The sequence below is a fragment of the Penicillium soppii genome (assembly GCF_028829465.1).
Source record: "Penicillium soppii strain IBT 18220 chromosome Unknown utg000007l, whole genome shotgun sequence".
Lineage (NCBI taxonomy): Eukaryota > Fungi > Ascomycota > Eurotiomycetes > Eurotiales > Aspergillaceae > Penicillium > Penicillium soppii.
Window position 1 is genome coordinate 2,661,072 of NW_026643237.1, and position 23,190 is coordinate 2,684,261.

At 49.4% G+C, this 23,190-nt stretch overlaps 9 protein-coding genes across 9 annotated transcripts; 5 read left to right on the plus strand and 4 right to left on the minus strand.

Annotated features, from left to right (window-relative positions):
* Window positions 1-933: 933 nt before the first annotated feature.
* Window positions 934-2,991, plus strand: N7529_010277 (arrestin family protein; the record flags this gene model as incomplete). The annotated part of the gene is made up of 5 exons (XM_057245804.1): window positions 934-995; window positions 1,056-1,199; window positions 1,258-1,576; window positions 1,627-2,052; window positions 2,104-2,991. The coding sequence occupies 5 exons, from the start codon at window positions 934-936 to the stop codon at window positions 2,989-2,991; spliced, it is 1,839 nt and encodes a 612-aa protein (XP_057094067.1).
* Window positions 2,992-4,263: 1,272 nt separating this feature from the next.
* Window positions 4,264-6,003, plus strand: N7529_010278 (PH domain protein; the record flags this gene model as incomplete). Its single annotated transcript, XM_057245805.1, has 4 exons — window positions 4,264-4,389; window positions 4,454-4,579; window positions 4,646-5,257; window positions 5,314-6,003. 4 exons carry the CDS (start codon window positions 4,264-4,266, stop codon window positions 6,001-6,003), a joined length of 1,554 nt encoding a protein of 517 aa, XP_057094068.1.
* A 473-nt stretch (window positions 6,004-6,476) lies between these two features.
* On the minus strand, window positions 6,477-7,591 carry N7529_010279 (uncharacterized protein; the record flags this gene model as incomplete). The annotated part of the gene is made up of 2 exons (XM_057245806.1): window positions 6,477-7,086; window positions 7,143-7,591. The coding sequence occupies 2 exons, from the start codon at window positions 7,589-7,591 to the stop codon at window positions 6,477-6,479; spliced, it is 1,059 nt and encodes a 352-aa protein (XP_057094069.1).
* Window positions 7,592-8,835: 1,244 nt separating this feature from the next.
* N7529_010280 (lactoylglutathione lyase GLO1) lies at window positions 8,836-9,900 on the plus strand (the record flags this gene model as incomplete). Its single annotated transcript, XM_057245807.1, has 3 exons — window positions 8,836-8,869; window positions 8,917-9,663; window positions 9,725-9,900. The coding sequence occupies 3 exons, from the start codon at window positions 8,836-8,838 to the stop codon at window positions 9,898-9,900; spliced, it is 957 nt and encodes a 318-aa protein (XP_057094070.1).
* A 798-nt stretch (window positions 9,901-10,698) lies between these two features.
* N7529_010281 (transcription factor domain-containing protein) lies at window positions 10,699-13,492 on the plus strand (the record flags this gene model as incomplete). The annotated part of the gene is made up of 6 exons (XM_057245808.1): window positions 10,699-11,609; window positions 11,662-11,870; window positions 11,922-12,054; window positions 12,101-12,325; window positions 12,376-12,531; window positions 12,586-13,492. The coding sequence occupies 6 exons, from the start codon at window positions 10,699-10,701 to the stop codon at window positions 13,490-13,492; spliced, it is 2,541 nt and encodes an 846-aa protein (XP_057094071.1).
* Window positions 13,493-13,730: 238 nt separating this feature from the next.
* On the minus strand, window positions 13,731-15,354 carry N7529_010282 (uncharacterized protein; the record flags this gene model as incomplete). The annotated part of the gene is made up of 2 exons (XM_057245809.1): window positions 13,731-15,111; window positions 15,182-15,354. The coding sequence occupies 2 exons, from the start codon at window positions 15,352-15,354 to the stop codon at window positions 13,731-13,733; spliced, it is 1,554 nt and encodes a 517-aa protein (XP_057094072.1).
* A 420-nt stretch (window positions 15,355-15,774) lies between these two features.
* On the minus strand, window positions 15,775-17,379 carry N7529_010283 (uncharacterized protein; the record flags this gene model as incomplete). The annotated part of the gene is made up of 2 exons (XM_057245810.1): window positions 15,775-16,957; window positions 17,021-17,379. The coding sequence occupies 2 exons, from the start codon at window positions 17,377-17,379 to the stop codon at window positions 15,775-15,777; spliced, it is 1,542 nt and encodes a 513-aa protein (XP_057094073.1).
* A 1,228-nt stretch (window positions 17,380-18,607) lies between these two features.
* Window positions 18,608-19,368, plus strand: N7529_010284 (uncharacterized protein; the record flags this gene model as incomplete). Its single annotated transcript, XM_057245811.1, has 3 exons — window positions 18,608-18,704; window positions 18,764-19,034; window positions 19,110-19,368. The coding sequence occupies 3 exons, from the start codon at window positions 18,608-18,610 to the stop codon at window positions 19,366-19,368; spliced, it is 627 nt and encodes a 208-aa protein (XP_057094074.1).
* Window positions 19,369-19,686: 318 nt separating this feature from the next.
* Window positions 19,687-22,459, minus strand: N7529_010285 (uncharacterized protein; the record flags this gene model as incomplete). The annotated part of the gene is made up of 6 exons (XM_057245812.1): window positions 19,687-20,745; window positions 20,800-20,991; window positions 21,042-21,147; window positions 21,201-21,726; window positions 21,777-21,963; window positions 22,025-22,459. The coding sequence occupies 6 exons, from the start codon at window positions 22,457-22,459 to the stop codon at window positions 19,687-19,689; spliced, it is 2,505 nt and encodes an 834-aa protein (XP_057094075.1).
* Window positions 22,460-23,190: the final 731 nt, after the last annotated feature.

The following is a 23,190-nucleotide window of genomic DNA, read 5'->3' on the forward strand; positions in this document are numbered from 1 at the left end:
GGTGGCGCCATCATTGATTTATAGAGAGAGCCCTATTACCATCTAGGGCTGTTGTCTGATCTTATGCATATCGAAGTGGGGGTGAGTGTAGAACATATGAGAGGTATACTGATCATCATGGTCTGTGTAACAGAAGCTACGTGTATGCTCTTATGTATGTATGTTGTGCATCTTAGAGTCGGCGGCAATTGTAGATCCCCGAGATTATGGCGTGATGGAAAAATGGGTAAACGAAGGCCCACGGATTTTGGCATTTTGAATTTTGAATGGGTACAGTCTATAGAGTATTAGCTGGAATGTATAACATTGTGTGGAATTAAGTTCCAAAAAAAGTATTTACAATATTGCACATATGTATAGTAGCGAATAGTTCAGCTCTTCATATGATAACTTCCCAGTGCTAGAAATCTTTCATATGATAATTAGCGCTGACGTAAAGGACTGTATATAACTAGGTATCTAGGTAGTGTAATGTTGTCTCTTGAAATCCAACTCAGATTCTTCTTTTACAGAGTTGAAATACTCTCACTTCTTCTTCATTCTTCTTGCTACTTGCTATTGACTACTCAACCAACTGTATTATACTGTTACTATAACTATATCGTCAAGTCCAGCTTATCACCTCAGCTTGGATTAGTCACGCCTTTCAGTCGCCACTTTAAAACAACCGAAAAAGATCTAAAAAAAAAAGAACCAAAAAAACACTCGCCGGAAACGGCACAACTCCACTACCATTTTACAGTGGGACCCGTGAGTCGGACCAGGCTTGCGTATCTGGTTATGTTCCGGTAGATCAGCGATAGAGAAAAAACGGGAAAAAAATAACTGTGACTCTTCTCTCTTCTCTTTTCCCCTCTCCCATACCTTTTAAAATTTCCCTCTGTGCACAGTTCTCATTGTTTATCCGTCTTGTGGACGGACAATCTACAAACCATGGCCCTCAGCTTCTTTAGTAGTGGCGGGAGTGCGAGCAGCGCCAAGTACTTCGACATCAGGTGAGTGGATCCTACACCCTGCATATAGCATGAACTGCGCATCTGACAACTCCCCAACAGATTGAACGACGAATATATCGTGTTTCGGGGTGGTGAACATGAAGCCGCCAGCGCGCATCTGCGGGGCACGCTGATCCTCTGTTTGTCGGAGCCGCTTACAATTAAACACCTCCGCCTTCAGCTTACGGGCATGTCTCGTGTTTGGTAAGTGTCGCATTTCACCAAGTCACCGAACTCTTCACTAACAACGTCAATTCTGCAGCTGGCATCTTCCGTCTACTTCAGCCTCCGGTGGCCGCAAGTCATGGCGGGAACGTGTTTTCTACGATAAGACATGGCGTTTCCGGGATCCCGGCAAGGGAAAGACCGAGATTCTCCCGGCAGGCAACTACGAATATCCATTCGATGTGGTGCTCGAGGGCTCCATGCCGGAGAGTGTGGAGGGTCTTACTGAAACGTGGGTGATGTACCGATTCAAGGCCGAAATTGGACGCAAGTACGCCAAAGATATTGTGGCTCGCAAGCCGTTGAGAATTATTCGCACTCTGGACCCCAGTGCTTTGGAGCTATCACATGCAATGGTACGTGGGGTTAACTCGGCACGTTGGTGGAATGTGCTAATGCCCCGCAGTCAGTGGACAACATCTGGCCAAACAAGATCGAGTATTCCATCAGTACCCCGACAAAAGCGATTGTGTTCGGAACCGCCATTCACGTTGATTTCAAGTTGATTCCTCTTCTGAAGGGCCTTCGAATTGGTCAAATTACGTCACAGTTGATCGAAAGTCATGACCTTACCCTCAATCCAGAAGACCCCGACTCCATTCGCAACACCTATAAGATCACGCGCACGATTTTGACCGACGAACATGAGATGAACGAGGACAGCATCGAAATCATCGATGAAGCGGCGGAAGGATACCACTGCGCACGTGTGCTCGACATGCCAAAAACATTGACCCGTTGTCTGCAGGATACGGACACTAAGGGAATCAAAGTCCGCCATAAGCTCAAGTTCCGCATTCAGCTCCACAACCCCGATGGGCACATCAGCGAGGTGAGAATTGAGAGATTCAACACGCTTTTGGCTAGGCTAACAGTAATACAGCTCCGCGCTACGCTTCCAGTCTCGATCTTCATCTCACCACACCTTGCCATTGACGAAAACAATAACCTTCTAGAGCAAACCCCTCAGTCGACCCGGATCGCTGTGGATGAATTCGCGCACCAAGCCCCTCCTCTTTACGGCGAGCACACCTTCGATCAGCTATACAGCGAGTTAGACCCAAGTGGCTACCGCACACCAGGCCCCGGCAGTGGTCCCGGCACCCCCTTCGGTCCTCTCAGTCGCAACATGTCGTCCGAGAATCTTGCTTCGATGAACGCCCTGACCAACACCGATATCTCGGCTTCGGCACTGCACCACCGCCTCACGAACTTGAACGCCAGTGCACGCAATTTCCCCGCCACATCCGGCGCAATGACCCCCGGTATAGCCACCCCCGGCGAAGGCTTGCACGGATCTCAATCTCCAACTGACGGACATCACACCCACCGCCAACTGGGTGTGCCTAACGATTACTTTGGGCCTTCTTCCGGATCCAACTCACACTATGGCAGTCCAGAACTCTCCCGCCGGCCCTCCGACGAAGTAGAACCCGATGTGATTCCTTCGGGCATGGCCACTCCATTCCACCCCCAGTACGCCGAAGTGGAAACGCTCAGTCGGGTGCCCAGTTACTCGACCGCAGTGCGCTGCGCTGTGCGACCCCGTGATTCAGGCCTTCCGGACTATGACGCTGTCATTGCCAGCAGTCTCCCGACTATATCAGTCCCCCAGTCACCGCAACAGGCTTACCTCCGCAGTGGCCGTGTCAGCGGTGCTGCGACTCCATTAGAGGTGCAGAATCGCCCCGGTTATTTCAACTCTCACGGCACCAATGCTGATGATGAGGAACGCAGGCTTAGACTCGTACAAGCGCGCGCTAGAGCATGATTTGTGGCTTTGAATTGTCATCCCACTCATGATCTCTGATTTTCACGACTAAAACACCCCCTACCGCCCCTTTGTGTACTGGTGCTGGACACTGGACCCCCAAATCGCCTTTTATTCCCCCTCTCGATGTTTTTCTCCTTTTCTACAAGTGATCATGGATCTCAGAACGAACGACCCGAGCCTTGGTTCACTCAACTCATTTACGCATTTTTTCTCTTCTTGACCAGCGCACGTGTTCGACTTTACTTTCTCTTCTCTGGCGTACATAGACGGACAGGATTATTACCATAGACAGGTGTTTTGTTTTGTTTTGATTTCACTTATGTTTTTCACGAATTCATCAGCACGAGTCACGCATAGCCTTGACCCAAGTCCAAGGTGTACTTTTTTTCTTAATTATGATCAATCCTATGACATCATTTCCCGATTTGGAACATTATTTTGTCGATCACTTTATGTAATCCCTGGATCCGCTCAAGTGCTCTCTCCGGGGCCGGTCAACCCACACTTTGTAGAGACTCTGCTTTCGTCAATGGCTTTGTTAAGTGTAACTTGGTTTGGTTCTGGACACATGGTTCAAACCGGTTTCAGTAACCCATTTATAATCTGTACACCATTTATACCCAAAACAAATATATATGCAGGTTGGGTATAGGTCTGGTTAAAGTTGTATATATCGATGTAGTTACCATGTCCTTGGGCCGCAGAACCGGGTACTCCGGGTAAACACGTAGTCAAGCATATGTATGGGCTTAGACCAAGTGTACAATATTGAATATTCCCTTGGCAGTTATTTGAAATACTCAAATCTGAGTCAAGATCGACCCAAAGCCACAGTCTGTAGAGTTTTAACAAGGTTACAGTGGCTTACCCTGATGAGCGAGGGAACGAGGGGCAAAGTGACCTCATTTGGCGTTGCCGATCGTTTTAAGAACAATTGAATGCATTCTTTTAATTTTCTTCCTAATCCCTCTTCTTGAGAACACAAAGTGCCACTTCAATAAGTTACATCGTCCTTTAACTAATTATTGATTGCTCTTACGTGTAAGTCTGCTGAAGTCTCCATTTATGGATCTTCTAGCTGCTAACTAGTCGGCCAATAGACTAGCGTCCCCCATCGGCCTTGTCTCTTCAGCCACCCATGCCAACGATTCACTCCTGAGCCACACTACTATCTTTCTCAGTTTTGGACTGGATAGCCTCAAGAGCATTCTTGTCCTGTTAAGTCAATAATTTCTTTTTGCTACTACCGGTCTACCCCGCCATTTCGCCATGTCTACCCCGACGAGCCCCGCGGATGTCAAGCTCCCGCAGCGGTCTGGCACCGTGAGCAGCGGCTTTACTCGCCGTACTTCTATGAGCGACGACGAAGCTATTCCTCATACCGACAGCAGTGAGGTGTGTCGCGATGATCCTCTCAGAACAGAAGGAATGGCTCAAGCTAATTATTTATCTCTGCTAGACAACCAATCTCCTGCTCGAGCGCCTCAGGGCTTGGAAGCACATGTGCGGATATCTCGAGGATTACTTCTCTGCTACCGCGAAGGTGCAGAAGTCCCAGTCCAAGGATTATGAGAAGATTTTGAAAGTCAGTAGCCAATTGAAGTCTTGTTTACGGGTGATTATCGAGACTAACATTGGCAATTGGATGTAGAGCGTGAACGAACCCCTCAAGGAAGGCCACCACTTTAGCTCCAGCGCTGGCGGCATCACGGGACTGTTCGAGAACCTCCGCAACAACTCCCAGGGTATGGTAAATATGTACTTGGAAGGCGAAAAGAGCATCAAAGACGGCGTGCTCCCCACCCTCGAGCGCCTCCACAAGGAGATCAAGAACAAGTCCAAGGAGCTTAGCTCTGGCGCATCAAAGGGCGCCAAGGCTGTGGAAAAGGCCCGCGGTCTTACCCAGAAGCACATCGAGCTACTGGGCCAGAACTCCGCCTCCTTCGACGCAGCAGCCTCCAACAAGATCGACCAGCAGCATGACCCCTACCTCCTCAAGCGCGGCATCAACCACCGCCTCAACAACCAAGTCAACGAAGAGAACAACCACCGCCAGGACATCCTTGCCGTCCAAAACTCGTTCCAGCAGTTCGAAGCTCACCTTCTGCAAACCGTCCAGGGAGCCCTCCAGCAATTCCACCAGCACATGGAGGGCCAAGTCGAGCGCCAACGCGCCATGTACGCAGACATCCTCGGCACAGCCCAGCGCATCCCCCCAGACTTCGAATGGATCAACTTCTGTGTCCGCAACGACGCAAACCTCGTCAATCCAGACTCCCCCCGCGCTCCTTCTCAAGCATCACCTTCCCAAACATGGAGCACCGCTCCACTCAGCCGCTGATCGAGGGCTCGCTCGAGCGCCGCTCCCGCGCAGTCATCAAAGGCTACTCAACCGGGTACTACGTGGTAACACCAGCGCGCTACCTGCACGAGTTCAAAGACAACGACGACTTCCGCCGTGACCCCTCTCCCGAGCTCTCGCTGTACCTGCCTGACTGCATCGTCGGCGCCATAGACGGCGTCAAGTTCAACGTCAAGGGCAAGGACGTCTCCTCTGGCAAAATCGGCAACGCCTTCCATACAAACACAGAGCTCAGCTTCAAGGCCCACACCGCCAACGACGCAGAGAAGTGGTGGTCCGTCATTAAAGAGGCTACCCGTGGCTCCGGGGCTGCTGCCGCATCGAACCTTGTTTCGCCCATCGCTGCTTCGCCCAGTGCTACTTCCCCAACTGCCTCCGTTAGTCCCTCGCGTAACGTCTCCGGCCAGAGCCAGCCACCCACTTACGCCGAGAAGGAGATGGAGAAGGCCCAGCCGACTTCCCAGCCGACTTCCCAGCCTGCTGCTTCTGCCACTACTGACGCGAAGGCTGCTGCCAGCCCAGCCGCTGCTGGTCCTGCTACGGCTAGTCCCGTTGCTGCCAGCCCGGCACCGGGTATTACTCGCACTGCTAGCACCGCTAGTCACTTCCATACTTCGCCTGGTGGATCGGCTGTTGAGAAGTCGTAGACTGGTAGGATCGAGATCTAGGTCTGTGACGGTGCCTCGCGTATCTGCTTTTCATTTCAGCACATCATCCCCTTTTAATGCTTTTGGTTCATTGGACTTCATTTGAAATACGTACTCACAGCTACATTCTTATGCGCATGTGCATGTCATCACACCCATTCGCGGGTCAGTATCCATCCATTCTACATTTGGATAGGTATTGCGTTGTGCTTAGTCTTTGATATATACTACCTAATGAATTTCCTTTCACTTCAAACGAAATATATAAGAATAATATAATATGCATAAATAAGTTATCAAGAACGCTCATTGGATCTCCGATCCGAAGCTATTAAATACACAAAACCAAAACGGCCAGCTTGTGTCGTCCATCATATCTGCGGAAGCACACTCAAGTAGGGCTTGGTAGTTCCAAAACGCTACCAAGCAACACTTCTGCCCAGATCCCAGTCAGCGGGCAAGCCGTGCCCGAACTAGAAATCCTCAGGACTCTCCAGATCATCAAGCTTCTGTCCCAAGAACCGTCCCAGCGCCGCGCACTTCGATTCCAGCGCAAGCAGCACAGATGGTGACGCAGACAGATTCAAGCTAGCCAAGCGCGCCAGATCGGCGCTGCGATCGATCTCATACTGCGGGTCGTGGTGGCCGTTCTGTGGCGGCGTCGGCGAAGGCACGGCAAGGGGCGTGCGCTGGCCCTCAGCCTGTGATCCGTCCGGTGTAGTCGGTGCAGCTGCATCAGCGGTGCCGTCGGCGGTGAGGTAGTCGGTTGGTGTGGTCTCGGGAGCGGCATCGGGTTTGGAGGGGCCGACGGCAGCCACGAGCACTTTATCTGCGATTCGGGTGACCACGGCCACGGAGTCATCTAGTTCGAATACGATCGAGCCTACGTCGCCTAGGGACATGGATTGTGCGGTTACGTAGGAGGATGGGTGGCTAGCGGGGTTGACGCCGGTCAGGTTGCCGCTTGAGGCTGATTTTGCGTAGCATGTGTAGGCGGCGCCGTAGGTGGCGCTGAGGTTGCGGAGTTGGCGGGAGGAGAGGGAGGAGCCGTGCGCGAAGACGGCGCCGTTTGTTGCGAAGACGCTGTGATAGGATGTTTAGTTGGGGTTTGGTTTGCGGACGGGGCGTCGTGGCCATACATGATGGTTGTGATCTCTGGTGGGGATAGGTTGTCCTCCAACAGATCGCTTAACGCTTCTGCGTCCAGCATCTTGATATCTGGAAGACCGGGAATCATGGTGTCGGGTTGTGGGCTTGCCAAGGGTGTTCGGTCCTCCACCTGAAACTCGGCTTCCACTGATACGAGATTTGCCTCCACTACCCAGTCTTTGGGCGGTGTCCAAGAGCAGTCTTCTGGGAAGAAAAAACAATTATCGCTATAGGCTTCGTCGTCGTGGTCGTACTCGATCGGCTCGTCGGAGCAGTCCAAGAGGTTTTGGGCACACTTGGTCTCGTAACGGGCCCAATAGGGTAGGAAGGTCGGTTCGAAGGAATTTCGTGAGGTATGTGATGTGGATAGAGTTGTCGAGGAGCAATCGGATGCTGAAGAAAAGTAGTCTAGCACTGGAGGAGGTTCACATTCAGCCATCTTTACCCCCATGGATAGAAACCGGGCACGCGACGATGATGATAAGCGGATGTATAGTGCCCCACGAACAGGAAATCAATGAACGGAGAACACGAGGGCAGGAGACAATATTCTCATATCGTAGACTTGGGCAGGTGGACGGGAGAGGGGAAGTATGAAGCGGTTCGGAGTCCTTGACTCAATGCGCGTCTGGGCTTGTTGGCCCGAATAGCAAGGCAGGACGATTCCTCAGGACGATTCCAATCGCGTCCGGTGGCACAGAAGAAATCCAGGGAGTAAAAGGAGAGCTTTATAATGACAGGTAAGACCGAGAGGTGTCATGAGATGCACAAAGCTCCGCAATGGCAGCCTCCCGGCGATCGGGCAAACAGAGACGAAACGTGTACCATTGGCGAACCGCTGATTGGAAGAGAAGGAATGATTGGCAGTTGAGTGCTAAGCGCGGCAGTATAACAAAATCATAAAATGAGACCAAAGTGGCCAAAGACCGTTCCGAGCATGCAACACGAAGCCGGGGGAGAATGGAAGCCAATCGCAGGAAAGGGATCAACCGGGGGCGGGGAAAGAGTGTGGAGGAGCATGCAGGAATAAAGTGACCACGAACCTTTGCAAAATTCAAGGGATTAGAAGGGGACGGCGGTTAAGGTCGAACGAGGTGTACGGAGTTGAGGAGTTGAGAAGTGAAGATGCCCGACGATAAAGCAATCTCCCGTTGATCTCTTTGCCATGACGTTAATAGCCAACTCCATAACAACACATACATACATACACATGCGTTCGATTATTATTGTGTTTTCAGATTGTCCGAAAATTCTTGCAGATCATATTTCAAGTATTTTGTCTGGTTTTAGTGTCCAAGAATAGGAGTAAAACTAGAATGAACTTGAGGAATACCCGGCTCTTCAATCTTCGGGCTTCAATAACAAGTACATCAAAATATGTATGAAATCTGCCAATCAACTAACCCATCAACATGCAGTATATATATACACTTTATATGCAGTTTATAAAAAAAATGATCAACTGAAGCGTCATAGGCCCCACAGTCTCCAACAGTCTCCTCACGGCTGACAAAAGCTCTTTTTCCCCTCCATCACTCCAGGGCTCCATTTCTACGCCACTTCAATGTTGGCTCGTCTTTCTCCTGTACTAAAACAAAGATTACATTCGCCATTTAGTATGTTCAATTCATCAATCTACTATTATAGCCAATCATTAACCACTACACAGGGTCTTTAGCAACCATGGCCACTGATACTTCCACTTATAAGCTCAACCGTTAGTCTCTCCCTCGCAACCCATTTCAAAATTAATATGGTATATAGACACGATGATGCGGGTCAAGGACCCGAAGAAATCAGTGGAGTTCTACAAATTTCTCGGCCTGAGCTTGGTCAACACCATTGACGCGCCCGAATGGAAATTCTGCAACTACTTCCTGGCCTACGATGGTCCGGCCTCTCTCCAGGGTGATCGTCACTGGACTGACAGAAATGCCGTGCTGGAACTCACTCACAACTATGGCACCGAGAACGACCCCAACTACAGCGTGGTGAACGGCAACACAGAGCCGTACCGTGGCTTCGGTCACATCGCCATCTCCGTCGACAACATTGAAGCTGCATGCAAGCGCATCGAGGATGCTGGGTACCCATTCCAGAAGAAATTGACCGAGGGCCGTATGCGACACATCGCTTTTGCTAAGGATCCTGATGGATACTGGGTTGAGATTATCCGCCGCGCCGATGAGGACCTGGGCACCACTACCGACCCCGGCAGCTACCGCCTGAACCACACTATGCTCCGTGTCAAGGACGCTGAGGCTAGCTTGAAATTCTACCAAGAATCTATGGGTATGACTTTGGTCCGCACTATCGAAAACCCCGACAACCAGTTTAACTTGTATTTCCTGGGATATCCTGCTGCCAACCCTGAAATTAAGGAGGGCGCAAAGAACAGCGTGGCAGAATGGGAGGGCCTGCTGGAACTGACCTGGAACTATGGCACCGAGAAACAGGAGGGTTCCGTCTACCACAACGGTAACACCGAGCCTCAAGGTTTCGGTCACATTTGTAAGTGATGATCACGCGCCTATGTTTGGTTTTTTTTTGTCCCTTCTCTAATTTGAATCAGGTATCTCTACCGATGATCTTCAGGCTGCGTGCGACCGTTTCGAGTCCCTCAAGGTTCCCTTCAAGAAGCGCTTGAGTGACGGCCGGATGCACAACATTGCATTCATTCTGGATCCCGATGGATATTGGATTGAGGTGGTACAGAACGAGAAAATCAAGCGGACCTCGAACTGGTAGAAGTAGAAATAGTACAAAATATGCGATTGAGAACAAGTGATCAGTGATATCAACTACTTCTTATACTCACCAAAAAAATGCATCACTTGACCCAACTTTTCTGCTTATCCCCCACCATTTCATAGGTTGCCGCTGTGGACCCTCTTCCCCCGCCCCCAGAACATTTCAACTCTGGAACTTTTCGTTTTATTTTCACTTGAAGAATTATTTCCAATTGAACAATGGGTGTTATGAATGTTGATGTGGGATGAATTTGACGATTGATCTGGTTTATACTTAGCTTGCGGGGATTCGTCGCCACCTCAACAATTCGTACGCCTCAACTCGTAAAAGAAACCCGCCGTGGTCTCGATCTTCGAAACCATGTCCCCTGGTCCGGAAAAGATGAAAAAAGCACCTCGTAAACATGTCACCACGGCGTGTGTGCCATGTCGAGAAAGCAAAATTAGGGTATGCACCCCCAAGCCCGGAAATGAGGAGTCAGTGTATGAACAGGGGATCTAACGCGTGCACTGCCAGTGTGATGGGGCTACTCCGAACTGTCAAAATTGCCAGCGTAAGAGCAAGGAATGCAAATATCAACATGGAGATGACAAGCGCAAGTAAGTGCAATTTTGTTGTGGGAAAGCATCTGAGTGGCAAAGCGACTGCCTCGACTTCTACGGTGGTTATTGCATTCAACGTTCCTGAGCTGACCAAGCAACTAGGGTGTCTCTCCGAGCAGCAACAGAACTGTTCTCGGCCCGAATTGACCAACTTTGTCATTTTATTCAGGATCAAGGCCTGGAGCCTCCGCCTATGAAGCCAGAGGACGAAGCTGGCATGAACCGAGTCCTGGATACTCTTCAAATCCCTCGTGGGTTCCCTCAAGCGACAGGCATAGCCGAGGCAAATCATCCATCAGCTGAGTCTCGAGCTCCTGTTGTTTCTGGCCAGTCTCCGTCGCAGAGTCCGCCTGCCATTAGTTCCAAGGGACCAAACCCCCCGACTGATTTGGCTGCCCCTGGCGTTTCCCCGGCTCAAGATAATGCTTCCAGCGGACACGTTCCCTCGCCGGAAGGTTGGAACCCCTTTGGAATGGTCCGTGGTGGTTCTGAAAACCAGAACTTTGTTCATTGGGGCTTCACACTGCCAACAGCTGAAAGTTTGGATACGATTTATGCAAATCTGCCGGGGGGACCCGGGGGCCCTGGAGCACCTGGCATGGCGGGTATGCCTCTAAATACGAATCTGAGTCCAGACAGCTACCAAATTGGAATGGGCATGGTGCAACAGACGGGTATTTTGCCAGGCCAGCTCCTGAACGAAGGAGAACAGGAATCAGAAAGCGGAGAGGAGGACGAGGCAGAAAATGATGTTATCGAGCAGTTGTCGTACCGAATTGGAACTTTGAAGATTGCAGGCGATGGACATCTTCGTTTCTACGGTGCGACCTCTAACCTCAATCTGGTGGATGTGTCCGCGACACAGCAGCGGCAGCGACCAGATGCGCGAACAGTCCGCCATGATGGTCAGGATATTCTCAACCACCTTCGTGTTGGGCAACCGGTTGATCAGGCTCTCGAGGATCACCTCGTGGAATTATATTTCACCTGGCAAAATCCCAGTACTTATGTTGTCGACAAAGACATGTACATGACGGCACGATCTAAATGGCGCAATGAATTTGATGATACTCCATTCTACTCTGAAGTACTAACTAATGCAATGTTGGTTTACCCTACAATATAACTGTTTGATTCATCTACTAACCTATCGAAGGTGTGCGATTGGGAGTGCTTTCGAAGCACGCTATCATCCGACTTTCATCACGTTCCCAAAGTCTCTCTCTGAGTTTTTTGCAGACCGTGCCAAGGCTCTGTTGGAGATCGAACTCGATTCTCCCTGCGTGGCAACTGTCCAGGCCCTTGTAATCATGAGCTGTCACGAGGGTGCATCGAACCGCGATGCTCGAGGCTGGCTGTACAGCGGTAAGCAGAGAAAGAATCCGCATCGCTTTTCATCGTCTAATCATGTTACAGGAATGTCAATGCGACTTGCCTTTGATCTTGGTTTGCATTTGGATATGACGGTTTATGTCCATAAGGGCGATATCACACAAGCCGAGGCCGACGTGCGCCGTGCAGCGTTTTGGGGAAGCTATGTTGCAGACCAGTGAGTACTTTCCCCAGTGCGTTGATTATAGCTCTGACAAAAGCAGTTTCTGGGGCTTTTATCTGGGACGTCCGTTCCGTATGAATGCGGGAGATATCAGCGTTCCGAAACCTGCTTCTGCTTTGGGCCCTGAAAAGGAAGAGAACTGGCACCCTTATGGTCATCAAGCTTCTGATGCACTACTCCAAAATGGACTGAAGAATCCCACCGAGTTGATATGTAGGCAATTTGTTGTACTATGGGAAATGATTTCCCCAGTTGGCCATATATTGTGTGTTTTGTTCTACTCCATTTCAATTGCAGTGCTAACATGTGTTTTAGGTATGGATGCTCTGACATCTCTCCGCATGACTTGCAAAGAATATGCTACCAAGTGACTGAAGATTTGTTTGCTTGGAAAGCGAACCTTCCTTCTAGCCTACAGATTGATTTGGACGACGATACAACCCCACTATTGCCTCACTTGATGATGCTCCAGTAAATCCACAATTCATATCCAGCATAAATTTATATACTAACAGCGTTTCACAGCATGCAATACCATCAAATTATCATCTTCTTCCACCGCCCGTGGCTCTCGAAAAGCTACATTCAACCCCGGGCACCCCGCCAAGGTCCCGGTTATCACCACGCACGACGCATGTGCGTCGAATCGGCCACTGCCGTTGCCCGACTCCTCCACCTCTACGAGAAACATTACACCTTCCGACGCATGAATAACCAAGTCGTGGCAATAATTTTCAGCGCGGCCCTCATGCTCCTCTTCGTCACCGTCTCTGGTTCCCCAATGAGCCCCGGCAAACAAGGCGAGAGCCCAACATATCCGCGCAGCACAGAGATGGTAGCATACCTTAATCTATGCTTCCGCGCCCTCGATGAGCTGGGCCAATCATTTGACAACGCGAAGCGCACTCGCGACTATCTCGTTACCCTACAACGACGCTGGCAAACACACATGCGCCGCACGGGGTCGTCCACCAAGCGCCAGATCAACGGTGCCAACGCGTCTTCCATGTCAAAGCAGCCTTCTGTACAGCACGGCCGTGCTGTTAATACATCACTAGCGATGGATGGCTCCCGCAAGAAATCCCGCCTCTCTTTTTCCGATATTCCTCCTCACATGCAGTCTACTGCACCTTCTGCCCAACAACCTCATCTCTCTCGTCAAACATTGTCTCAGTATATGCAACAGCAACCCTCTAATCAACAACAAGCCTTGCCCGTTTCCGCTCCCCAGCTAGGAAATCTAGACTGGGTTCACAATTCTGATATGCGGCTTCTGTCCGAGACTCAGAATGCTAATGCTGCCAATGGAATGGGGCAAATCCCTTCGCCGCCATTCCCCGAGGAGTCTAAGATTCTTGCTGACCTGGGAGATATGGACTCATGGTGGGGCTCTCCTAATGGTGCTTCTGGTCTTGGAGGACCGTCCATGTAAGTGTGTTAGATCTGGAGTTGCATCTAGTAGATCGTGCACAAAGGACTGTTTTATTTTTTTATTTCTTGGTTGTATTCTCTTTTTTTTCTATCTCAAGATTAAGACTACTGATAATGAACCAACGAAGATGTTGAAGACACTAATTGCGAGGAGTATCAGAAAGCGACATGCGCTACCTAGGTAAGACTCGAGTAAATGACACTTATAATGCTAGCAAGGATCTGAAATTGTATATTTGTTAATCAATGTCATCCATCGTTCCTCGAAATACATCATGGAACCAGCCACCCGCCTTCTCTGCGACATCGACACCACTTACCCTAGAAAGAGTAACTTTTCGTTCAGCATAACTCTTCTCCCGACCCCAAAAGCAAGCCCGTTGCATAACAGAAACCATCTCATCAGCCTGTCTCGCAAGAACTGTAGGCCCACCACCCACCTCCCTCGTCTTCGTCCGCGGTCTCACACCCTCACCACCATCCACACTAGATCCAGCCTCATTATCCCTCGCAAACACCCTCACCCAAGGCAAAACAACCTCCAACCGCCCAATACCATCCCCAGGCCCTGACCACGTCTTCCCACTAAGCCCGTAGTCCAGCCCATAAGGCGGCCACCGAGAAAGCGCCTTCCTGCGGCGCGTCACAGCAGCCGCAAGCTCATCAGCCGCATCACCATCAGCATCAGGATACACATCTCGATCCCAGATCGACCCGTCCGGCGCATGATATTGTGCGGCGGCTGTTGTCTTCCGGGTTTCCCGGAGGACGGGGACTGGATACTCAGGTCCGGTCAGATATCGGGGGAATGTGCGTGGTACGTCTCGTCCTGCAGAGCGGAGGAAGAGTACCGGGGAGGCGAAGGGGTCGAAGCAGCGCTCTGGGGTCGAGAAGAAGCGGGAGCGGGCTTCGAGGAGGGGCAGTAGGTCGGGTGGTGCGGGCTTTTTTCTTTGGCGTTTGGGCTTTGTCGAATGTGTGGATGTGGACAGGCTGTTTGTGTCTTCATCGATATCTATGTATGGCTCTTCGGTTTTCGTCTCCCGTGTGCAGTAGTCATCCAGACTCGGCCAGTCGCAGATGGGTTCTAGGGCGGCCACGGCTTGAAGGGATCGGGCTTCTGTCAAAGCTAGCATCAGAGCTAGAGAGCCGCCGATATGTGTGCCAAAGACTGCTAGTTGGGCTGGCTGGAGATTTGTTTGGATCCAGTCGAATCCAACCAGTGTGTCGTGGACTGGGGTTGGATATTTGTGTGAGGCTACTTGGGAGTCGGTTGAATCCAGAGCTTGGTCATGGGTTTCATTTGACTCTAATTGATCCAAGCTTGCTCCTTGAGACTCAGTTGATGAGGGTTTAATCTCCCCTAGGCGATATATGACTGTAACTACCAATGCGGAAGTGGTAGATGCTAGGACATGCTGTGGTGAAGCTCCTATTGAGATCAAGGGGTTGCTATCTCCAACTCCGCGAGTATCAGGGTCCGAGATTGAATTCCCATCTATTTGATGGAGATTTAGATCATTTCCCTTGAATAGTGGCCCAGGAGGAAGATAAAGGATCACATTTGGTTTCTCCGGAGACAGCCCCTGGTTAGACTGGCTCAACGCGCTTGGTCGCGTAATTCTGGATCAGTCAGTCTGTGTCGATAGCCCATACTAAAAAGAAAAAAGGAGGGAAGAAATCAAGAGCCTACCGAAGGGAGATGGTTCCATTATTTCCAATGGGGACAGAAATTGTCTCGTCGGTGCAGTCCGACGAAGCGGTAGAATATCTCGCGCGCCGGGAACACGCGATGGCAACGCGGCTCTCTCTGCTACCATGCAGAAAGAGGGCTATGCCTCGAGAATAGCAGATAATAGCTCGCATAGCACCATTGGAAATGTACTTGCCGATTTGTGGTAGAGGTGGCTTGGTACGGATGCAGTGATTTCAGTATCGCTGTCCGAAAATGATTGGGGCCTGAGAAATCAGGTTCGATATTTTGTTAGTTATGTTAATTACGACTGAAACTGGACAACTCCGAGTCTATCTACTGTGTTTATATTGTTTATTTAATTTGATTAGTCGAATGGTACCTAGTTAGTCCTCTACATGGATTGATAGAGATCGGAGTGAAAAATGGCTGAGGGTATATCTTTATATATATATTTCTGCTAGCCGGTACCAATTTATGATGGCGCCCATGGATGATTAGGAATGACATTGAGTTGAGCAAGAACTTGGATTTGATAAAACGATTCAACATAATCTGACATACACAGAATCCGACAAATATGGCAGATGTCATTAGACCCCGCTGAGCATTGAAATTTTGGTGAAGTGAGTCTCTATCAAAGTAGCTTCAGTTGCCCAAATATCAATCACGCCCTGGAATATACCAGCAGCATGAGGCCCTGATCCGGTAGGAATAATTTCAATGCAGCGTGCTCCAGGCATGTTTGGCCTAGCTTCCAGATCTGCAATTGGGAAGTACATCGTCGGGGAAGGTTCCAAGGGCCTAAGAGAAACAACATGAATGTATTCTGCCCCGTCAGGACTCGAAAGCTGTTCGTAGCGCCTGCAGAGCGCTTTCCCGTTCTCACCAACCTTCACAACGGCGAATGGCGCTCCGGTCTTGGTCTGGATGTGAATCGCATCATTTTTGGGAGTTGGGTGAGTCCACGACAGACCCGGGAGGTTCGGCCTCCAATTGACGTCAAAAAATATCCCCAAAGGCAGGTATTTACCATCAGTTAATTTGATGTGCCACGGTAGTTCAGAAAGCTCCGGTACTTTACTTCCGTTGGCAACCAGTAAAGTGGACCACTGATGTTCCTGAAGCAGATTTGCAAAGAAGACGGACTTGACGCGGTCCATATCCTGGGAATTATCGTACCACGGAGTAACATTCCCTAGGTCCAGTGCTCCTAACAATGCCCAGCATTGATCTGCCTCGACACCGAATTTGCGCGAAAGCTTTCCGGCTAGGATGTACAGCGGGGACTTCTTGGTGTAGGCGATTAGACCTGAGCGCAGGAGACGGGAGAGGAACTGTGCAACAGACTGATAGCTTTCTGGCGATTCACTGATGAGCCTAACTACTTCGTCGTAGTCACCTCCATCTTTCGTCTCACTGATCTTCAGGAAAGCCGTGGCAATGTGGATTGCGAATGTTGTGAGACCGGCTGTAAGATCGAGGACGGAGGCCTGGCCTTGGTTGTGGAGGAAACGCTCATCGGATAGTGTCTTACCGTTGTGATCCAACAGAAGAGTTTCACTAAGAAGGACCCCTTCCTGTAGTGTCCAGCCAGAGGTCAACCAAGGCTCACCCTCCCGAATGGCTTGGAGTAGGCCATCAACAGCTTCTAGATACGCAGGGAGGCTCTGCCTATCCAACTGATTCTTCAGCAACTTCTCGATTGGAGAATCCACACCCCACTCCGTGAGATGAAGCCATACGATGCTTTTCTTTGCCCCTTGGTAGATTACCCTAGGCACGATGAAAAGTCAGCATGGCTTTCACATAATAGAACGAGGAAAGGAAAATGATTACATTTGCTTTCCAACCTCTTGCCCCTTGGCCTGTAATAGATCTGGGGACAATGTATCTGCATTTCCCTGGGGAACACACATCCAATCCCACCACACGTATCGAATATCCATGCTCGAAACTACCCGCCGAGCTAGGACCAGAGGCAGGCTTTCAACAATCGGAATTCGCCACAGTAATCCTTGCGGCAGGTCAAGGGGGAGCTCGTTCCATGAGGCCCACCTGCCCCAGGTATAGGAGATAATGCCATATCCTTTCTGTATCACGTCGTCTTCGATCTCTCGATAGTCACGGATCGCCCATTGTTCGAGATCAAGTAGCCACCGAGGGTGGTTGGGGTTGTTTGGAGGAACATCAACCATCTCTTAGATTTGGCAAAGCAGATGAAATGGAAGAAAAAGTGTTTTCTGGACTTCCCTCTGCAATTATGAGAATTAATTGTATAATTTCCTAAAGGATTGTGGCGCTCTTATATCATTGGGAGTGTGAAACAATTGTTTTTACCTAATGTCGCTTATAACATGCACCAGGACACTTTCAACGTCATTCATGTTCACAGCTGGGCCAAGTTGAGAGAGTTGAGTCTCGCCCCAAAGGCCAAGATCAGTTGGACATAGATCTCCACTGAAGATCACCATTATTGACTTGTTGAACCACGCAGTGAGAGGGATTAATTTGGAGTTTTCTGCACTATGTGTTGTTTCATCACTTTTGTAGCTCTTACCTGACCAGTGGTGGCCCTAAGTGTTGTTGATCATGACCCTTTGGAGTTGATGAAGAGTCAACACGTAAATACCTGATGCGGGGTGATACATTGTGATATGATAGATGCAGGATGCGGATGCAGAACGGGCCCTGTTTCGGTCTCCCGTGCAGATCAGTCAGCTCCAAGCTTCGTCGTACCTGGGTAGGACTAAATTAGTTCCGTTGCGTGTAGTGATCACGAGTAGTCTCTACTATTGAAGAAAGAATGCTCACATCTTGGGCAAATTACCCGTCTCTTTTTCCCTGCTACTGTAGATACCTACGGAGTACAATGTGAAATATTCGAGGACCCATATATTTATGTACATGTGGATGTGCGCTATTGATGTCCCGTTTGAATGTTATGACCGGGGTAACATTCCAAGGTTCATTTTCCCCCTCTATTATTCTAAACAACGCCCCAGAGCTGTATATATGACGTGATTCTGCGTGGTCTCCTCCCAGTGGAAACCTTGTGGATGTGAGAGGTGTTGGTTGATCCTCAGCTCGATGCGAACTTTTTGCGAACAGCGAATCATCATTTCTCACACCCCGCATCTGACTGTACCTGCACTGCGATATTTCAGCAGGCAACTGAATCGGATGGCAAATATCACTATTGTATTCAAAAAATCATGACGTTGATCGGTCAAAATATGAGGAGAGGGGCCGAGATCACCCCGTTGTAGTTGGAAAAAAATCAAGTATCATCTAGTGGGTTATATAAATCAACAATTTCTCTTTCACAGATCAGGCATAAGTCTACAAATAAAGAGATTGCTTTTTGTTTCCAATCGAAGCGAAATTAGACAAACCAGGTTGCCTAAGTTTCCAAGACTCTTCATCATGGGTCAAATGGTTTCATCTGTCATTGAAAGCCTTCAAGATGACGCAGAAAAGCAGAAGTTAGCAAACGATGCTTTGAATCAGATGGAGGAACTGGGTACTCAGCAAGTTGAATCCTTTTTGCTGGCCGTCACGTAAATCGCTGCTGTCAAACAGACCTCAAAGTTCCTTTCTTACCAAGTCACCTCAAAAATAGTAACAGAAGCGTGGACGCAAAGTTGATCCCCGTCGGTCAGATCCTACATCAAGATTCAATCGTGCGATGCGGCATCTCCAACAAACCCGATGATATTTCCAAAGAGATCACCGATGCCTTTGGCGCATTTGTCAAAGGGGACATGGCAAAAGGAATAGGCCTGGTAGTTCAAGACGGCATGAAGGCTCTTGTTGGCTCATATGAAGGAAACAAGTCGACGAGGACTAGTTAGTGAGTTGCTCAAAAATTCTATTGCGACTCGATTTGCCTGTAAACTGACCATTTCCTCTCATCGGCATATAACAGTACTATCACGACTGGAGACCTGGGTGGTATTCAACGGGTTGATATTCGAATGTTTGCTTGGAAGTACTCGTCTAAGCAATTGGTAGATATCACGAAAGATTTGATCGCTGTGGCCGTCATCATCTCGTCCGTGGATCCCAAGCTCGTCTCGGACTTTTCCATTCGAGCCTTGGTCCAAGAACAATATGGGGGACTTCCAGTGGATCAACAAAAAGCCCTTCTCAAAATAATTCTGGATGCGAAAAAAGAAGCATCATGATGGAACTGACATCATTTGGAATGTCCAGGCATTGGCCATTATTGAACTGGATTGTTTCCTCATTATGAACTGCAGTTGACACTCGTTTCTGTTCACCGCAATGAAAATGCACTCTATAGCATCCCGGCTGTGTCACTTTTGAAGCTTGCGAAGGTGCATAGCGGTCAGAGGCCAAATGCGTTTCTTTATAGGGTTGATGTCCGACGATGCCTTATTTAGAACTCGCTGAAATTGCACAGACGTCTTCATTGAAACTAAAATGTCGTGCATAATAATCTTCCATTTTGTAACAATTGAACCAGATACACATAAAATACACTAAATAGGAAGCTGACTGCTCCAAGAGTCCCTCCACGAGTATGAATCTCTCTGATGAATAGTCGCTGATGCCGCAGGATCATCCCGATCAAGAGGAGCTTCAGTACTATGATCCAAAACCGGACGGACAACCTGCAAGCTCAGCATAACATCCTTAGAATAGACCCGCAGACCGACTACGCACACTGCATTCCACGGGTCAACAGATGGCTCATTTGGATCTATCATGGGAGGCTGCATTTTCATATCTGACTCGGTGGGCGGCATGTCGATATCGCTGTCGAACTCAAATCCTTCCAGCAAGTCCAAGTCACTAGTATCCAGCATGTCGGTAGCAAGGCGAGTCTCCAGACTGGGGCGTGGGGACTCAGCACCTCGTCGCCAGCCACTACTCGCATGCTTTGCGTGCAGGCCCTCGCCGCCATTGACGTGTATGGTCGGGACGGAGCCGTTTGTGTTCGGCCCTCGGCGTTCACTGTTATCACTAGAGACACTTGTAACGTCCACAGGAGACTCCTCGACTGGTTTCTCACCGATGATCTGTTCGGGGACAACGCGCCCAGAATTGCGATCATATGAGCCCCCGTTAGGGGCACGACCTGAACGACCTACATCCATGCGCTCTTCTCGAGCAGATAGCTTCTGGCGGCGAATCCAATCTTTCTGCATCCTTTTCTTGGTCTGGTCACGCAGCTTTCTTCGCTCTACAGCCTTGGCTTTTTCATTGTCGCGCCTTTCTTGTTCGGTCTCTCCAACTAGTCCTTTGGCGTGCGCGAGATCATAAGAAAGACCCACTTGCACGAGCTTTTCTCTTCTTGTAGCGGCAACTTGGCGAACGATCTGTTCAGTGGATTCCACATCCTCGTGGCGGAAAGCTGTGATCTTCATGAGAACATGATAGCGGCCTGGGTCGAGATTGATTTCTGCATTGACAGATCGTCCCATGAAATGGCTGCTATGGCTGCGCACCAAATAATCTTCGTCGCCTTCTTTCTGTAAGCGGAACTTCAGTACAAAGCTGTACTCGCCCACAAGTCCCTTAAAGTAGCGAGTATCAAGCTGTATCTGTTAGCGACCATATAAACCAAGGCAAACATTGAATGTAACACGGACCTGGGATAAGACGATAACTACTGGACCACTCGTGGTGACATCCATTATAAACTTGGTACTGTGGTAATCTGCTGACCAGGGAACGTTTAACGTGGTCCATTGCTGGGCGATATTCCACTCAGGTCCGAACAGGCGAGTCCGGTCAAAGTGCTGGTACTTTCGAAGAAGATCTTTATAGTCGATCCAAAAGAACTGTGAGGTGTTAAGGTGCTGTTACGGAAGAACGAGATAAGTATGCTCACTCCATCATTGCCGAATTTATGCCCTAGGATCTCCATCCACTCGGCCGTCCATTCTTTAGATCCGTCACCCCAGGCACCATGCCATTCTTTCTTACCCCATGGGTTCCTGCTATTTGTCAGTATACCGCTCTTTTGTATCGAAGAGTTCATTTCGTATACCTGAGTCTCAACAGCCGGTAACCCCTGATCTCCTTTGCTTCCATAATGGAATAAGAGTGCTGCTCCGAAATACCCTTGCGATCTCGAGGAGGTCCCCGATATTGAGGATCCAGCCAGTTGGAGAACAAGCCAGTGCCGCAGCCAAACAAAAACTCTTCGTTGACCTTCATAAGCTCCTCGGTCCAAAAGCGATCCTTGTTCAAAATGTTGCTGGATAAAACCTCTGATGTGACACCACCAGTGAGATCTTCGATAGCTTCACCAACGAAGCCGCCCTCAATGGCGGAATAATCCCCGTGGGCCTTGGCGAAAGCCTTTTCCAAAAGAGGGAGCCATGTCTCGTTATCATCCACGCACTGTGCGAAGTACAGTGCCCGCGAGCCTGTTTGCCAGACTCGTCGGTACTCTTCTTCCGTATCTGTTCGATTGATATCGTCCCAAAGCGGCCGTTCGTCTACCGACTCATCATAGTCTGCAGCGCGGAGGTAGAGCTTGTCATCCACAATACATTGTTGCCACTCGCCGTCTGACGATGCGAGTCAGCATGATGCCTGATTAAAAAATTTCGATACTTACCTCGGTAAAAGACAAATCCGTAGATCCCGATTTCCTGATTACGAGCAACACATATTTTCTCAATCAGCATTTCTTTGTTGCCCATGGTGCACAACGCAGCCATAAGCCAGCAGTCGCCATCATATCCTTGGCGTACATCTGACGCCGTTGGCCCGTTGACAAAGAATTGTGGCTTCTCAAAGATATCCTATACAAGCATCAGCTATTGTTCACAATGGATGACCTTGACTCCGTTGAAACAAACTAACCGTAACTCGCTTGACACCCCGAGGTCTCATCTCCGAATTTGGTTTATCCAATCCATCGAGATAATGCCGCCGACCAGACTTCAAGTCGAGCTCAATATCAAAGTGCGGGTCGCTATATTTCTGGTTCACACGCTCACACTCCTTAACAATCCGATCGACGGATTTCTCGCATTCTCGCTTCGCCTGTTCGTACGATTTGACGGCTGCGTGGCCGTGAATACGACCGATGGGCACACGTTGGGCCCGCGTTCGTGCGTATGGATTATCCGGTAGCACTGTGAATACTTTGCCTGGGTATTTGGTATTGAACTGTTCCCAGAACTGCTTGACTGATTCCTGTGGTGGTTGACAGCGTGCCCGGTGTGGCGGGCGACTGTTGGACCGCGATGAGCTTGGTCCTGCTACGCCGTAGCCCATTTCGTCGTCGAACTCCATGGCCAAATACGAGGTTGGGAATCGTTTTGTTTTCCCCGTTCTTGTTCGCCTTCTAACAAGAGAGAATGCAGCGGGGATACTCGGGTGGCTAGTTCTCTTTGTATTGCGATATCTAGCTCAATATTGATGTAAGTTGAGAATATAGAAGCGACTGGACATGATCTCTATATGTACATATGCAGTTTTATAACAAGGTCGGGTCCGAATTCCCCCTCTTTTTACGGCCACGCCGAGCCGAAAACTTAGCCTCAGCTGTAAGCCTCGCGTGCTGATTGGCACCGTGTCTTCTTCCGGCTAGGGCATTCATCATAGCTGCAGGTATATCGGACTAGCCTGAAAATTAGCGAATAAGCAAGTCTGCAGCTTAGGGCGTTTTTGACCTTTGAAATAGCCCCTGAAAAGGCCCCCACGAAACAATTGCCTGCAGCTGAGACGTGATTAGATTTGTCTTAGGATAGAATAAGCAGTCAATAATAAAATATGCGGATGATAGAATAAGCAAGAAAATCAAGGAAATGGTTTGGAAGCCTTCAAATCATCCATTAGCCCTGGAGGTCTTTGGTGGGGCGCAGTTCAGCCCTGACACGAGCCTTGGTTCTTCGGCCCCCAAGTTATACATAGATGTAAGCCATATGTCATACTAAATGCGTAGAATAAGTTTCATTATCATTGTGGAGAGGCTGAGGCTGAATGATACTGTCACATCAACCTAAGTATTTTGCTTACAGAGT